The 17,647-nt window shown below is 45.6% G+C and overlaps 2 protein-coding genes across 2 annotated transcripts in view; both read left to right on the top strand.

Moving 5' to 3' along the window:
* Window positions 1-3,360: 3,360 nt before the first annotated feature.
* The window catches only part of LOC308149731 (helicase-like transcription factor), a gene marked incomplete at its 5' end in the record, with an annotated part of 34,627 nt that continues 20,340 nt past the window's right edge, over window positions 3,361-17,647 (top strand). Inside the window, 2 exons of the mRNA XM_080522628.1 lie at window positions 3,361-3,546; window positions 17,278-17,444. Coding sequence (XP_080378754.1) covers window positions 3,361-3,546; window positions 17,278-17,444 — 353 coding nt within the window. The remainder of the gene's footprint in view (window positions 3,547-17,277; window positions 17,445-17,647) is intronic.
* LOC308172187 (helicase-like transcription factor) lies at window positions 4,460-12,811 on the top strand (the record flags this gene model as incomplete). The annotated part of the gene is made up of 19 exons (XM_080547097.1): window positions 4,460-4,546; window positions 5,011-5,172; window positions 5,595-5,669; window positions 5,762-5,822; window positions 5,961-6,032; window positions 6,112-6,159; window positions 6,286-6,402; window positions 6,564-6,649; window positions 6,760-6,903; window positions 7,296-7,449; window positions 7,570-7,705; window positions 7,925-8,104; window positions 8,266-8,381; window positions 8,522-8,703; window positions 8,924-9,043; window positions 10,651-10,763; window positions 11,411-11,591; window positions 12,251-12,331; window positions 12,665-12,811. The coding sequence occupies 19 exons, from the start codon at window positions 4,460-4,462 to the stop codon at window positions 12,809-12,811; spliced, it is 2,262 nt and encodes a 753-aa protein (XP_080403223.1).

The raw sequence follows: 17,647 nt of genomic DNA, 5'->3' as shown, positions 1-17,647 counted from the left end.
TGTTACTTGGTTTTACAAAAACAAAGTTATGTTAGTCGCTTGCATTGGCCAGATTAAGGGAGCAGCAGCAGAGAATGTCTTATGACTTATGCTAACCCCTACAGGCAGCATGATTGCATTGCGCTTCACCAGGACTTGGCTGGAATTCATGCACACACACAGTGATCTCTCTCGTGGTGTAACGTTAGTGCTGCTTGGCTGTGGACTCTATAGCTAACGTTAGATGGGGGTGTTCTGCATTTTGTGACTTTCTATTTTGTTGCTAGCTAGCAAGTTGAGGTATCACTGTCACTGACATAAATGCAATACCAACAATGGGTGTTAATAATACTTTTTATTTGAAAATAAAAATATTTTAAAAAAAATCTACACTAGCCTAGTTCAGAACTAATGAATGCTTTTTATTGCATGGAGAAATAAAACTCATGCAGTCTGCAACCCAATAATGTTGTCTTGCAACCTTCCATTTGAAATGACTGGGCTTCTGGTGTAACATAATGCAATCATGCAGCCTGTGTGTACATGTAAATGAGAACTTTGCTGATTTTGACAACCAGTTAGTTTACTTCTCTGTCCATGTCTTGTTGAACCAGGTTGAGCTGCTGCTGCCCTCCCCAGAAAAGCAGAGTGTCAGGGAAAGAGAGGAAAAGGAGAGAGAAAAAGATGAAACAGAGGAAACAGAGTGCCACGTTCAGGACTTCAATTACTTTGCCTGTCCTGAGCCTTCCATGCTAGATCACTTTTTAGATTACCACCCTAAGCAGAGAACCAAAAATACAGCGGCACAAAAGTATTTCACATGTGCAGATGGCACCAGTAGGAAGTGGCTCACATATTGCGAAGAACAGCATACATTGTTTTGTTTTGTCTGTATGGCATTTGGCAATAGCACTGACCCCAGAAAATGTATTACTGGAATGACAGGATGGAGAAGTGCGCAACAGAATGTGGAGGAGCATGAAAAGAGTGCTACACACCGAAAGTGTGCTGAAGCCTATTTTCTAAGAAGTAGAAAAGGAGATATCCAGAGCAAGTTTGCTGGCAGTCAGATGTCTGCTCATAGGCAGCAAGTAAGAAAGAAACGCCAGGTTTTGGAGTGTGTTGTGGATGTGGTGAAGGTGATAGGCAAGAGGGGCTTGAGCTACATAGGGGGTTTTACAAATGGTATATTCAACAGACTGCCAGCATGTTGATCGGCGGTGTCGGACCGATTGTGTTGGGCCGGTCTGAGCCACATGGCAGGGCCTAATTTTTGTCCCAGTCCAGCCCTGGTTGTAGCTGAGCCATAATGTTGGTTGGTGAAGTCTGCATATGACTGTGCAATTTTACCATAGCTTTGTCCGTGCTTCCATTGTATTCGGTGAAGGAGTGAACCACCATCAAGAACATAATGCTCCGTTTCTGGTACAGAATCTAGGATTGCATCACTTGCATGATCACAGATCGCGTGCGCTAGTTGTGGTTTATCAGCTTTGCGGAAGACGTTTCCGGCTTCAAAGAGGGCAGGAGGGAAAGGACTGAGTTCGTAACGCATAACCTCCTCCAATGACAGCTCTCCAGTTTGGGAGACAATAAGGAAACGTTGAAAAAGAAGTGCAGAATCAATGATTCGATCAGGAGCAACCTTGATAGACGATTTTTGTCCAAGGGTTATGGCTTTATCCTTTCTACTAAATGAAAATGTGAATGCCGGCTGTCCGATCATTTTGTGCATGATGTTGCGTCCAACAGAGTCATAATCATGCACGTTCACTCCATCCTCAGCGACAACACCTAACAACATTCATTAAAGAAGAGTCTGGAGAGAAAGGTGAACATATAGCAAGTTTTGAAGTGATCTTCTCCAGGTCAGCAGCATCCCTTTTCATCCTTGCCTCTGTTGAATCCTTGTGCTGTTCTGATGTTGTGTATGTCTGGTTTGAGAACTCCTGCATTGCGGTGTTATACTCTGATGTTATGCCCTTTGACATTGTCCAAAGGGATCTCTGATTGTCGGTCATTCCACTTCCATGTGTCATCCCTCCTGTAGTCTTCAATGATAATTTTTAGTATGTTCACAAGCATGTCTAGAGGTACCAGAATCAAGTGAAAAATCATAGTTATATATTTTTTTCTATTGAGATATATAGCCATTTTAAGCTTGGTCTGCTGCCATTTTGGACGCCATCTTGAAAATTAAGCCTTTCTGGAAGGTGTATTTTCCTAGATTTTTAGTATGTTAGTGAACATGCCCAGAGGTACCAGAATCAGTTGAGAAATCCTTTGCACCATATTCTCAATTTGAGATATAGCCATTTTAATATCTCCACCGCCATCTGGGACGCCATCTTGGAAATGGCGGCTTTCGGGGGGGTCGATTTTGGTCGACTTTTAGTATGTTATTTAGCACGCCCAATACTATCGGAATCCATCGAAAAACCTTTTGTATCAATTTTTTTGGGGTTAAGTGCTTTTTTTTCATAGATTGATTCACCTAATTTCCTTCACCCTCATTGGTCAGAAATCAGGCGGCGAAGAAAAGCGACAAAGGCCGCGTTCGTAAAATCGCTCTGGAAATCAGATCAGCGTTCACGGAACGCCTCTTGTCCAATTAAATTACCTGGTCGCTTTATGACGTTGAACCCAGTGTGCGCTCCGGCGCTCTCAGAGCGATTTTACGAACGCCACCAAAGCATTTGAAGAAGAAATCTGTTTGGCAGAGGACCGTTGTCTTTCTAGCGCGTTGACTGCTCGGGTTTGCAAGCGCCTACAGCCAACTAAACTTGCGAAGTTTTAAATAGTTAAGAATTCATGTTAATGTATTATTTTACACTTTAGCTAGTGCTCGCCAAGGCAAGGTTAGTATGAGTCCATTATTGGCTGATGTTTAGCTCCTTCGTCTGCGAGCTAACCACTGTTGTGTATGCACGGTGTTCTGGTGCACCTGTGCATGTGATATGACTTCTACTGTATGTACGATTCATTGACTTGTCTTATCCTGCAAATGAGTCTAGAAATACGTTTGGTTGCATGCTAAATCATCATGTTTCGTCATGTCTAGCTATGAGTAGGAAAGCTGCTGACAAAATGAGCTCTCCAAACCTGTGACGCACCTGTGTCAAACTGCAAATTATTTTCGATTCTGTGACGTCCCCGAGCCCCTTCGCCCTTTAAAGTTGACCTTAAGTAAATCATCTCTATAAGCAAAATTCGGTGATGGCCAACTGGGCTGGGGCCACTAACATTTTGAATTGAACAGTTACTTATCCAATCATCTTAAATGTATACACCACTCCTCCTGCCTCTACTTAGCAAGCCAAGTCACAGAATCATCCAATATCCACTAACAAGCTTTCTGTCTGTGTCGTCCAGACAGACACCATGCAGTCTCGTGGTCGGCGGTTCGGTTGGACGGGACGTCCCTCTGCCTTGGACCTGGGGTCAGACACGGAGACACTCTCCCAGGCCATGCGGGCCCCATCAGCAGAGGAGGACCCGGAGCCAGATCACGTTCTGTTTGGTGAAATGGAAGGCATTGTCGTCGGCCTGCGGTACTATACTGGCGTGGTGGGTATTACACACAAATAACATGTTAATGTGAGACTCATGACTGTTATCCCAGTGAGTTGAAGCCCAAAGAGTAGCTACTCAGGAGGTAACTCGCCATGGCAGAGTAGTTGACCGTGATGGATTTGATCATCTAATCTCCGTTAGTGTTGTGATGTTACTGGTGTGCTAATGGTTGGGTTGCAGCTACTGTGAGGGGCTTGAATCAACAACCTTGTGGTTACACGGCGAGTGGACTACTTGAGGGGGCAGTGGAAAGATGTCTCTGCAAGGTGGTGTGTGTTAGCTGTGTGTGTGCGTGTGTGTGTCTGTGTCTGTGTCTGCGTCTGTGTCTGCGTCTGTGCATGCAGGTGAACATGGACGAGATGGTCTCTCTGGTACGACAACCAAACAACCAATACGACCGCAATGCCGTCATGGTGGCCAACGTGTATGGCAGCCAGGTGGGACACATCAAACGTGAGCTGGCTGCAGCCATGGCTCACGTCATGGACAACAACCTGGCCAGAGTGGAGGGGTGAGTCAAGTGGACCATTCTAGAAAGGGAACGATGAGCAAAGCTACTATGGCAGGGTGTTGTGAATGTGTGTGTGTGTGTGTGTGTGTGTGTGTGTGTGTGTGTGTGTGTGTGTGTGATTTTAGGGTGGTCGCGTCAGAGGCGAAGAATATGTCCACCATGTCGTTGTTCCTGTCTTTCTGGGGGAGAGAAGAAAACAAGGACGCTGTAGTGAAGAAGCTCGGAGCCCACGGCTTTTATTTTTTTCGGCCTACAGGTACACACACACACACACACACACTGGGGGAGGACAACATTAGTCACCAGTCACACACATACTTCTAACACATAGGGTAGCTACTATGGGCCACAGTTAACTTTGTGCTTGTGTGTGTTTCCATCCCAGGGAAAGGGATCATGGTTCCAAGTTCCAACGCTAGTGGTTCCCGCGAACACGTTCCTCCATCCAAGAAGTCCATCCCACTGGCACTGACAGCTGAGGAGGTAACATACAGTAGAAAACCTATCATGTATAGTAACATAGACATGTCAATCAATCAAATGTATTTGTATAGCAGTGCAATGTAGCTCTTTGAACGGCAAATTCATGAAAAAAAAAGTAGATGGAGTTGAATTGTAAAAACGTTGTTGACAACTAACTAGCACGCAAGACGGGCAGAGCGGAAGTGTCTGGGTAACATACCCTATAATACATCATCTCTTCCTTAAGCTGGAGAACGCGTTTGATCGTCTTTTTGAGAACTTGGAGGAGGATAAGAATGGAGTGAAAGAAGCAGCAGAGGTCAGAAATCAGCTCATCTGAATTTGCTGATAAGATTTCTTCTTGTCTGTCCATCGTCTTAAAGACGTGTGTGTGTGTGTGTGTGTGTGTGTGTGTGTGTGTGTGTGTGTGTGTGTGTGTCTCTGTTTCTCTGCAGGCTGTATGCACTCCCCTCATGTCCCACCAGAAGCAGGCTCTGAGCTGGATGTGTGTGTGTGAGAACAGTTCGGTGCTGCCTCCGTTCTGGGAAGAGAGAGGGGCACTCTTCTACAATACTCTCACTTACTCCTCCGTCAGTGAGCGACCCCAAAGGTCCCGTGGGGGAATTCTAGCTGATGATATGGGACTGGTGAGACCACCCAACACACACAAACACACTCAAGTCAATATACTCACCAAATACATACACTTCATTCACACAAACAGACACACACCAGTGTTTCCCACAGGATTTTGTGAGACAGTGCCGGGTGGACCACGTATACACAAAATATATTTTTATGTATAAGTCTAACAGAATTGTCGATGGGGGGGTACGCTAGCGGAGAACATTTTCGACGAATGAGGGCCTTGCCGGAAACCTGCTCGAACAATTTCCGCAAACAGCGCTGAAAAATCTGCAGAAGAAGAAGAAAATAACAGAGCTAAAAATGCTTTCGGTTCGTCATGACACTGTTGCAGGACAGATTAGTCTATGGCGTCCGCCACAGTCTCTTCTCTGTATGGGAAACAATGCACAAACATCCTAATCATGATTTTGTTGTGTTTCAGGGGAAAACTTTGACCACCATCGCTCTGATCCTCTCCAATTTCCACCAAGGGAAACCGCTGCCCCTTGAGAAGTGTGTAAGTGAGAAGTATCTAAGTTGGTTGGTCAGGTTAGGTCCACGCTGTGTTCTCAAGTGTGATATATGATGTGTGTGTATATATCTCTGTAGGAGCAGCCCTCTCCTGACTCAAAGTCCTCTACTAGCACTGGGAAGAACTCAAAATCTAAAGGTGATGACAGAGAAAGAGTGTGTGTGTGCGTGCGTGCGTGCGGGCGTGCGTGCGCCTTGGCCTATTGGACATGACAGCTAATAGTGTGTGTACTATGTGTCTGACTGCCCTCTCCCTCTCTCCCTCCGTCCCTCCCAGGGAAAAGTGGAGAGGGGTATCACATAGAAGAGCCAGCTGAGGTGGTGAAGGAGGTGGTGCCACCCCAAAAAGGTAAAGTGTGTGTGGTTGCGCATGCACAATCTCCCAGGTCACCATCTGCTTCATGAATGGTTTATCTGTCCTCTCCCAGCTAAGGGCAGCTCCAGTAAAAGGGCGAAGAGCAGCACCTCTAAGAAAGGTAAAGTGTGTGTGTGAGAGAGATAGAGATGGAGCGGTGAAAGAGATGAATGATTTGTTGTTTAAAATGTAGTGCAATGGCAGTGTGTTCTGCAGTAATCCAAAAGGTGTGTGTCTGGGTTCGTAGGGGCTGTTGCGTTGCAGGAGGATCAGGACTTTGCTGCAGTTCTGAGTGGGTTAACAGGGGGAGGCCCTCCACAGAAGAGCTCCAGTAAAAGGGCGAAGAGCAGCACCTCTAAGAAAGGTAAAGTGTGTGTGATGGAGAACCGCAGTTGTTTTGTGTTAACCTGTTTATTATAATTCACCTTCTGTTTGATGAGACACAGAGAGAGAGAGAGAGTGTGTGTGTGTGTGTGTGTGTGTGTGTGTGTGTGTGTGTGTGTGTGTGTGTGTGTGTGTGTACAGAGGCCACCCTACCAAACAGTGTGGAGGACCCAGCAGCCACAGCCACTCTCATCATCTGTCCTATGTCTGTACTCAGCAACTGGCTGGTGAGTACACGCACACACACAGCCACTGTCACGTCTGTACGCTCACTCTCACATACATCAACTGGTTTTAGTGGTCTGTCACAGTGTGTGTTGAATCCCTCTGTGTGTAGGACCAGTTTGAGCAGCACGTGCGAGGAGACATGAAGTTGAACGTCTATCTGTACTACGGCCCGGAGCGCAAAAGAGACCCGAGCTTCCTGTCCAAACAGGATGTGGTCCTCTCTACGTACAACGTGCTGTCTGCAGATTATGGGGTGGGTGGGTGAGGGAGTGTGGATGACTGACACCTCTCTGATGTGCACCTGTCAGAGGTTGACGTGTCTTTTGTAGTGCGGGTGAGATTAAACCATTGACAGGTTGTTGGTCAAAACCTAAAACTGACCCTAATCTCAACCAAACCCTTAACCTTAACCACATGTTAACCAACTCAGAAATGCAATGTTAGTTTGCTGGTCAGGCGTGTCCCCTTTAGTTTTCACCTCATAGGGCCGGATTCACAGACTAAATCACGCTTTCAATGTAACATCTCTATTAAAGATGCTTAGTCCAGGATTAGGCATAATCTGGAGTGCTTTAGTATACCATCTCTATCTCAAGTATACCATCTCTATCTCAACCTCCCCTTCTCTCCCTCTCTGGCTCCCAGGCCAGTGGCAGTGGCAGTGGCAGTAGGAGTCCCCTCCATGCAGTCAACTGGCTGAGGGTGGTTCTCGACGAGGGACACGTGATCCGCAACCCCAATGCTCAGCAGAGCCGAGCGGTCCTAGAGCTGCGATCAAACCGCCGCTGGATATTGTCAGGTACACACAAACACACGTACTCTCTCTCTCTCTCTCTCTCTCTCTCCCTCCCTCCACTGTATACTGTCATGTTTTGGTAGTATGGTTCCTTATTCTGTGTGTCTGTGTGTTTGTGTCCAGGCACCCCTATCCAGAACAGTCTGAAGGACCTGTGGATGCTGCTGGCGTTCCTGCGTCTGAAGCCGTTTGACGTGAAGGAATGGTGGAACAGGGTCATCCAGAGACCCGTCACCGAGGGAGACAGGACCGGTCTACAGTGAGTGGCCATTCGCCAACATTCCCACTTAGAATAAAGGCTCCCTGAAGCAGCTCACGGTGATCTAAACAAACAAAATTAACCTTTTTGTTAACTGTTCTTTTTATACTGCTATGGCCCTTGAAATTGACTTTTAAGATGTCCATACCATTATGGAATGAAAATAGCCACACACAGACATGTACATTGGGTCTGTAAATATTTGCTGTGTGTGTGTAGGAACCTGCAGGCCTTGATTAAATGTGTGACGCTGCGGCGTACCAAGGCCAGCAAAGTGGGTGGGCGCCCCCTGGTGTCTCTCCCAGAGAAGACTGTGTGTGTCCAACATGTGACGCTCACAGACACAGAGAGAGAGGAATATGAGCTTGCCCGCACGGAGGGACGGACCACCATCAGCAGGTACTTAGCCGCAAGTGGGTGTGGGGGTGTGTGTGAGGGATTTGTGCAGCTGAGTAACTGTGTGTCTACATTTTTTTCTTTTTCTTATATACGTACTGTATGTTCTTGTTCACTGAGTTTTCCATGTAGAGTTGTTTCACAGTGGGTGTGTGTGTACCTAGGTATGTAGCAGAGGGGAGTGTTCTCAGGAATTACGCTGATGTCTTAGCCATATTGGTGAGGCTCCGGCAGTTCTGCTGCCACCGTGACCTGCTGGGCAAGATCACCATAGACTTAGGTAACACACATACACACATATACCATGACTAGAACATTCTAATTTATTTTCGTATTGGAATGGAATGTTGTCTCTGAACGTTTGGTGCCCTACATTAAGATTCTCTCTCTGACATCCTCCCCCTCTCCCTCTCCCTGCAGGTGAGCCTGCGACTCCAGCTGAGTTGAGGGAGCGTCTGATGGAGAAGCTGAGGCTGGTGTTGGCCAGTGGCTCTGACGAGGAGTGTTCTGTCTGTCTGGACTCTGTCCGCCTGCCCGTCATCACACACTGCGCCCACGTGTACTGTCGACCCTGCATCGCTCAGGTCCTCAGGAGCGAACAGGTACGCTGCCTGCCTGTTCTGGACAATAAGGGTTGTGACTGTGAAATGAATTGCGTCTTGAAACACACAACTCTCTTTCTCCATTTGTCCCACTCTCTCCCTTTCCCCTCCCCCCCATATATCGGTCTCCCTCTCTTTTCCCCCTCTTTCTCTCTTCCCCTCAATCCCCTTCTCTGTTTCTCTCACTCTTTCTCCCCCCACCCCTCCCCTGGCTCTCTAGGAACAGGCACGTTGTCCTCTGTGTCGGGGTCAGATTAAGGCCAATGAACTGGTGGAGTTCCCACAGGAGGTAGAGGAGGAGGAGAACATACACTCACAGACTGGGAGGACCAGCTCAAAGGTAACACACACACACACACACACACACACACACACTTTAAAGGCACAGTCCACTTAATGTATGTAAACTTCTGGTCCACTGGAATTGTGATACAGTGAATTATAAGTGAAATAATCTGTCTGTAAACAATTGTTGGAAAAATTACTTGCAAAAAGTAGAAGTCCTAACCGACTTGCCAAAACTATAGTTTGTTAACATGAAATCTGTGGAGTGGTTAAATAATGAGTTCTAATGACTCAAGCTGCGTGCACACCGCGGACCGTGACCCACCGTTCTGGCGCAACCTGGTGGGATGGACTTGACGTACTTCAACGTGCGATGCAGATGCAAAGCTCTACTCGTGTTGCTAGCGAAGTTTCCCACAGAAGTGGGGAAAAAAACGTCAGATTAGATATATAAACTAGTGTTGTTCCGATACCGATACTAGTATCGGCATGGCCACCGATACGCACAAAAATGCTGGTATCGGTATCGGCGAGTACTAACAAAAAAAAAATCCGATTTTTTTTTTTTTTTTTTTTTTTTTTTTTTTAAGTACTAAAGTTATTTTGTTTGTAAATGTTCACTTGCTGTTGCACTACTACTACGACTGTTTTATATCTCAAATGGATATTGCACTGATTGGCATCTGTGAGAGCCACATTTCAGGTTTTATAAGGGGTTGATTTTCTTGTCACCATACCAGGTAGACAATAAAAAAAAGTTCTATAGTATTCACTCTCTGTTGGTATTTTTTCCTGTTTTACAAAGGTTTTGAGCAGTGCCAGACTAAGCGTTAGCAATAATTTTACATCGAGGTGAGTATGCGGCTCAAAAAACATGTTTTTTTGTTTTGTTTTTTCAAACGCCGTGGTATCGGATCGGTACTCGGTATCGGCAAGTACTGCACGGTCAGGTATCGGTATCGGGATCAAAAAATGGTATCGGAACAACACTAATATAAACTGGTTATTTTGATAAACTGGACACATTTTGTAAATATATATGGTTACTTTCTCGCCTGAAAACTTCATAAAATGACATTAACACTTGTAGAGCCAAATTACAGATTGTAGCCAATGGTGGCCAAAATTGAGGATTTTACATCTGAGGCGAGAGCTCTGGGCAAGAAACTACTTCCGGTTTACTTCCAGTTGTTTTAACGGATCCAACGCAACGCAAAAGCTGACATTTTTTGACTGATTAGCGCACCCTGACGGTCAAGAAACGCAATGCAGAGCAAGGCAACTGATCAACGCAACTGCCCCATTGAGATGAATGACTTCCGGTGCAACGCAATGGCCTGGTGTGCACGCAGCTTTACACTTTCGACTTCAACTGTAACTGCCGTACTTGCCATACATGTTTTGCACTACATCACTATTTGCTTCTGGTTAGATGCTAAACTGCATTTTGTTGTCTGGTACTTGTACTCAGCAATGGCAAAATGTAATCTAATCTAGTGCATAACCCAGACCCGTTTTTGTCATCTAACTGTGTGTGTGTGTGTGTGTGTGTGTGTGTGTGTGTGTGTGTGTGTGTGTGTGTGTGTGTGTGTGTGTGTGTGTGTGTGCGTGTGTGCGTGTGTGCGCGTGTGTGTGTGTGTGCGCGCGTGTGTGTGTGTGCAGGTTGAGGCTCTGATGGAGAATCTGCTCAGGTTGCGTAGTGAGGACAGCAGCATTAAGAGTCTTGTGGTCTCTCAGTTCACACGCTTCCTCACTCTGCTGGAGGCCCCACTCAGGTAACACACACTCTGCTGATCCGGTTTGAGCCAGATGTTGTTGGTGTCGGAACTGTATTCACTGGTCCTCTGTGGCTCAGTTGGTAGAGCATGGCACTAACAACGCTTAGGTTGTCGGTTTCCCGCTGAGACCATAATATGGTACATATTATGTACTGAAAGATGTACAGTATGCACTCACTGTAAGTTGCTTTGGATAAAAGTGTCAGCTAAATGTCATATGCTGTATATTCATAGCTAGGGATGTAACGAGGCATCGTGTGACTATTCAAATTGGTGAGATGAAGAATTAATTGCGATACTCTTTTTAAACAGCAGAGGGTGTAATCTACTTTTTACCTCGCTTTTTGTTATATAAAGAAAAGGAAATAATGCATTTGTTGCATAGTTTGTGTTTTGCAGATATACCCTACCTCATAAATAAAAAGGGATTCTTTAAGGAAAACTGTATTTTGTAGTTTCTGTCATTTTTCAGTCATAATTTGTCTGCATTCTCATTTTGTAAAAAAAAAAGGGGAAAAAAAGGATCGTATTGAATCGTGAGTTGAGTGTATCGTTACATCCCTATTCATAGCTATTTTTCTTTTATTGTTACATCTGTATTCAGTTTCTTTCGCTCTCTCTCTTTTCATCCATCTCTCCTGTAGGGAGGCAGGTTTTATCTTTGTGCGTCTGGACGGCACCATGACTCAGAAGAGGCGGACCCAGGTCATCCAGGAGTTCCAGAGCCCCGCTCCTGACGGCCCCACGATCATGCTGCTGTCACTCAAAGCTGGCGGGGTGGGACTCAACCTGACAGCCGCCTCCCGTGTTTTCCTCATGGATCCAGTGAGTGTCAGCTGTGGCCTGCCTGTGACAGATACACACATATGTGACAGGAGCTGGTACTTTTTTGTTTTTTTTTGTGTTTTGGTCATTTTTCAGTTTTTTTTACAGATTTATAAAAATAGTTGAAAATATGCTTATTTGAATATTCGTACACCTCAAACCAAATAGCGGAGGAAATCACCCTGAACCAAAACAAACAGACTGTGCTCCATCGCGCAGCTAACAACAAAGAACATTGCTATGTAACTTATTTAACATAAGCATATTTAGCACATCACAACATGCTGATTGAACATGGACTACACATAAACTAGATGATCACACAGTCCTTGCTTTTGAACAGTCCTAAAACGTAAACAAAACATGTATCACCAACACTCACCAAGTACAAAGCAGGGGGGTATTCCATCAAAGTCGCTAAAGGAAAATCCAGGCTTACTCTTGCTAAGCCTGTTTTTTTCCTTTAGAGTCGTTGATGGAATACCCCCCAGAACGGAAGACGATACTGTGAATCAAAAACAAGCGGAGTTCGCTGACAAAGAAGTATTTTGTGATCCTAAAACTGTTTGTTATAAAAAAACATTTACATCATTTCCGCAACTATGGCATTATGGACCACACGCACACACTGTACATTAACCCCACACTGTGTTCCCCAGGCGTGGAACCCTGCAGCAGAGGACCAGTGTGTGGATCGCTGTCACCGCCTGGGCCAGAAGAGAGACGTCTTCATCACCAAGGTCAGGAGTCAGACAGGCTGAGGGTTATTGGTTATGCAGTCGGGTAATTTACTGCTGCCCTGACATCACATGATATCATTCCACTCACTCTGCCATTAGGTCAGTCTATCTGTGTGTTACTGTATGTGACAGCATCTGGTGAAAGTGGGAACAAGTCGGCAACTGACCAAAATGTTCAGATGTTCATTGATTTTCACGTTGAATTTTATTTACATTTGTCGGAATAAAAGTAATTCATAAAGTAGAACATTGAGGATTCAGCAGACATTCTGTGTGCCTGTTAAGATCTGTGTGTGTGTGTGTGTGTGTGTGTGTGTGTGTGTGTGTGTGTAGTTCATCGTGAAGGACTCTGTGGAGGAGAACATGGTGAAGATTCAGAGGCAGAAGCAGGATCTGGTGGACAAGGCTTTTGGCTCCAAGAACCCCACCGACAAGAAGGCGTCACGCATTCATGAAATAAAAGCCCTCATGGAGCTGTAGACGTCCCTACCTATGGGAACCTTGTCAAGAAATTGTTTAAGTTTAGTTTTGATAACTGTTCTCTCAGCACATGTCCATCGTTCCATTCCCACTCACCACACTGCCCTTGGTTAACTTGTCTTTTTTGGGATTGATGTGTGGTTGGTTTCATGTATGTGGGAATAAATGTTTTTTTGTGACAAACCAGAATGAATAAGTGGTTTATTTTAAACACAGGATAAGTCATGCAAATTACGTCCACAACTTACATCTGGAAGGAGAACATAGGAAAAGTATTGTTATACAGCAGTAGTAGTAGGGCACACTTAGTTTTTTGGTTACTGAAACCATTAGAACTCAATTCTACTTAAACAAACGAAACAGAGGCACAGAACTGAGTTGAAACAGAAGGCTTCAATTCACCAGTCCTCTCAGGTCTTATAAAGGGACGGAGGTTATCGATAAGGTCACAACTACAAATAGGTGTAAGGCATGCAGGGATGGAAGTTAAGCTAGCCTGTTAGCCCACAGGTTAGTATTTGTCAGATCTGGCTAGTGAACAACTATCCCAGCAAACCAATTAAAATGTTTGTCTTCTCATTGCAAAAGAATAGCTAGGTCATAACCCAACAGTCACAATTTTATGTAGCTGTATATGGGAAATAATAATTGTGTATATGCACAATTGAATTGAAATATTGTACATGTATTCACTTCAAAAACTTTAGCTTTAGCATGGTTTAGACTGTGGGCTAATAGAACATCAGCCAGGCCAGTAGAAATTGCGGCTAGCCAGTCGCCAAAATCCTTAAGTTCCATTCCTGGGGAGACCCCTCCACACTGAGGCTGAGGTGTGTCATCATGAGGAAGAAAGTTGGTGTGTTCCAATTCCCTCACTCACTAAGACCTCACTGTTTCCACCTTGTGGGTTTACAAGCATTGAATTAGTCATCCCAGGGCACGCCGCACACAAGTGTGATACAGAGGCTAGGTAAATAAAAACTGGCAAACAGTTCTGCCTAGCCCTCTGTTAGGCTAATCGGAGTTCCCTTTATCTTGAATACACCCTAACCCCTCAGAGCTAAGGGGAAGTCGACAGGAGCAGAGTGACTGAGTTAGAGGTTTGGAACACCGAGGGCACAGTGGGAGGCTGGTGGGATTGGCAGCAGCAGGTAAAGTTATCCTAAGGCCAAATCTCAAAAAGTCTTTCCTTGCTTCCTCGCCTCCTTCTCAAAACGGTCTGAAGCCGCCCCGCCCCCCAGGAGTTTGTCTTCCAATAGGTGTAGAGAGGACACAAGGAATCAAGGACAAACTTTTCAGATTAAACCTTTAAGGTGATTGGCATCAGTAAGTGAGGTGAGGTTTTTGTAAACTGAACATCGGTAAGGCAGTTGGTCACACTACAGAGAGGAAGTGATGAAACAGGACAGGACGTGGCGAAAACAAACTCAAGGGCTGAGACTGGATTTCTACCATGGGTTTCACTTACGAAACCTTCCTCCTTTTTAACAAGCAAAATCACAGAACTTAACATGCATGAGTAAACAGAGACGGGGAGAACACTGGGCTTCACATTATGACTTATTACACAGCTCATCACATTTTTGTGTGACAGGTTAAGGTAGTTAAATACTTTAAATTAACAGACACAGTTCCTTCCTCCCCTCTAAGAGTACAACTACCCTATGTTTGCCACTATTAGGCTTTGTGGAGTGAGTTAGAGCTGGAGTGAGACTAACACTGAAGTCACAGTGAGTTGGTGTCAGTAGGTAGGAGTTCTGCACTGAGTGGGTGAGTGAGCTGCATTAGACTGGACTACACACTGGAGGAACTAGAGGAACTAGTCAGTCTAGAACAGAAACAAACTCTTTTCCCCCTCGTTCCTTTGTAAGGACTGGACAAGTCTATGCTCGTGGTGGACAGATGCTAACCAAAGCTCATTAGAAGGCTGGTCGGAGAGCCCGAACTATTTCTGTCACACCTTTCTGATTTCATCAGATCTGCAAACACGGCAGAGATAAGGGGAGAAGGATAAGAGTTGTTTCTGGACCAGGGTCATTCGCACACACCCACAAGACAAAAAAAAAGACTTTTTTTGACCAGCATCACATTGACAGCCCAACTAGGTCAAAATCATAACCCAATTTTAACCTCTTCAGAAATTCAACATGGCTTTGCTGGTCAGTTTGCTGGTTTCCCACCCCCCCAACAGAAACAGACTCCAACAGGAAACAGAGAGTGAGGCCCAGGATGCACTTTGGCGTTTTAATTCGTCATTCTCCACCACGAGCTCTTCCGATTGGTCGAGTGGCAGTTTGAGCCATCTCTGGCCTGTTTTGGCAGGACCGTTGTCTTTCTAGCGAGTTGACTGCTCGGTTGGCAAGCGCCCGTACAGCCAACTAAACGTGCGAAGTTTGAAATAGTTAAGGATTCATGTTCATGTATTATTTTACACTTTAGCTAGTGCTAGCCAAGGCAAGGTTAGTATGAGTCCATTATTGGCTGATGTTTAGCTCCTTCGTCTGCGAGCTAACCACTGTTGTGTATGCAAGTTCTGGTGCACCTGTGCATGTGATAGGACTTCTACTGTATGCATGATTAATTGACTTATCCTGCAAATGAGTGTAGAAATACGTTTGGTTGCATGCTAAATCATCATGTTTCGTCATTTCTAGCTATGAGTAGGAAAGCTGCTGACAAAATGAGCTCTCCAAATCTGTGACGCACCTGTGTCAACTGCAAATTATTTCGGATTCTGTGACGTGTCCCCGAGCCCCTTCGCCCTGTAAAGTTGACCTTAAGTAAATCATCTCTATAAGCAAAATTCGGTGATGGCAAACTGGGCTGGGGCCACTAACATTTTGAATTGAACAGTTACTTATCCAATCATCTTAAATGTATACACCACTCCTCCTGCCTCTACTTAGCAAGCCAAGTCACAGAATCATCCAATATCCAATAACAAGCTTTCTGTCTGTGTCGTCCAGACAGACACCATGCAGTCTCGTGGTCGGCGGTTCGGTTGGACGGGACGTCCCTCTGCCTTGGACCTGGGGTCAGACACGGAGACACTCTCCGAGGCCATGCGGGCCCCATCAGCAGAGGAGGAGCCGGAGCCAGATCCTGTTCTGTTTGGCAAAATAGAAGGCTATGTCGTTGACCTGCGCTACTATACTGGCGTGGTGGGTATTACACACAAATAACATTTTAATGTGAGACTCATGACTGTTATCCCAGTGAGTTGAAGCCCAAAAGAGTAGCTCAGGAGGTAACTCGCCATGGCAGAGTAGTTGACCGTGATGGATTTGATCATCTCCTCATCTCCGTTAGTGTTGTGATGTTACTGGTGTGCTAATGATGGTTGGGTTGCAGCTACTGTGGGGGCTTGAATCAACAACCTTGTGGTTACACGGCGAGTGGACTACTTGAGGGGGCAGTGGAAAGATGTCTCTGCAAGGTGGTGTGTGTTAGCTGTGTGTGTGTGTGTGTGTGTGTCTGTGTGTTTTTGATTGATTGATTGAATACTTTATTAGAAGATTTGCAGAAGTAGGTACATGAAAGTACATATTACATACAAGGTCAACTAACAGGATAAAAACCCAAGAAAGCCACTGGCTTATTTCAATTGGGGTCCTTGATACTTAATTCATCGTTACATGTAAGACAGACAAAAAACGAGTACTATCTACAAGATAATACAGACAAATAACTAGTACTATCTACAAGATAAACATACATCCAACATGGGAAGAACAATACAACAAAACATAAGGTATGTACAGCGGGTAGGACAGGTGGGGACATACACCACAGGTGGGGGCGGGGGACAAAACACAAAGTATGTACAGTGGGTAGTTCGGGCAGGGGGACAGACATATAATATGTACAATGGGTAGTTCGGGCGGGGGGACAAAACAACAAGTATGTACAGTGTGTGGTCATGGTGGGGGGGGGGGGGGGGTACAAAAACACCAGTAGATTTAGGCGGGGGGGAGGGGGGGGGGCGACATAATAACATTGCGTTTGCTCAGAGTGTAGACCAGGTAGGGGGGTGGGACAAAACAACTAGTATGTGCAGAGGGTATTTCAGGTGTGGGGGGGGGGGGGGGGGGGGGGTGGGAGACATAACAACAAAACAACAAGAATATATAGAGGGTAGTCCAGGTGGGGGTGTAGTCTTTTAATTTGATTTTTGATTTAGAGGGTCCAGTTACGGATTGCAGCCTCCTGTAAATGTTTTTTGAGAGTGGTTTTGAAGGTGGGCAGTGTTTTGCACTCCTTTAAGATTATAGGAAGGGCGTTCCACATTTTTACTGCATAGTTTGCAAACGAGTTTAACCCCTTGTTTGTGGTGCAACGCGGTTGAACGTGGTTCGTGGAGCTTCCTCTGGTATTGTATGTGTGGACGTTGTTCACTTTTTGGAAGTATGTTGACAGGTACTTGTGTGTGTCTGTGTCTGCGTCTGTGTCTGCGTCTGTGCATGCAGGTGAACAGAGGGGAGATGGTCTCTCTGGTACGACAACCAAACAACCAATACGACCGCAATGCCGTCATGGTGGCCAACGTGTATGGCAGCCAGGTGGGACACATCAAACGTGAGCTGGCTGCAGCCATGGCTCACGTCATGGACAACAACCTGGCCAGAGTGGAGGGGTGAGTCAAGTGGATCATTCTAGAAAGGGAACGATGAGCAAAGCTACTATGGCAGGTGTTGTGAATGTATGTGTGTGTGTGTGTGTGTGATTTTAGGGTGGTCCCGTCAGAGGTGAAGAATATGTTCACCATGCCGGTGTTGCTGTCTTTCTGGGGGAGAGAAGAAAACAAGGACGCTGTAGTGAAGAAGCTCGGAGCCCACG

This window comes from Nansenia antarctica, assembly GCF_963989245.1.
Source record: "Nansenia antarctica genome assembly, chromosome: 1".
In the NCBI taxonomy this organism is placed as follows: Eukaryota; Metazoa; Chordata; class Actinopteri; order Argentiniformes; family Microstomatidae; genus Nansenia; species Nansenia antarctica.
This window is presented reverse-complemented; position numbering and strand designations above follow the sequence as displayed.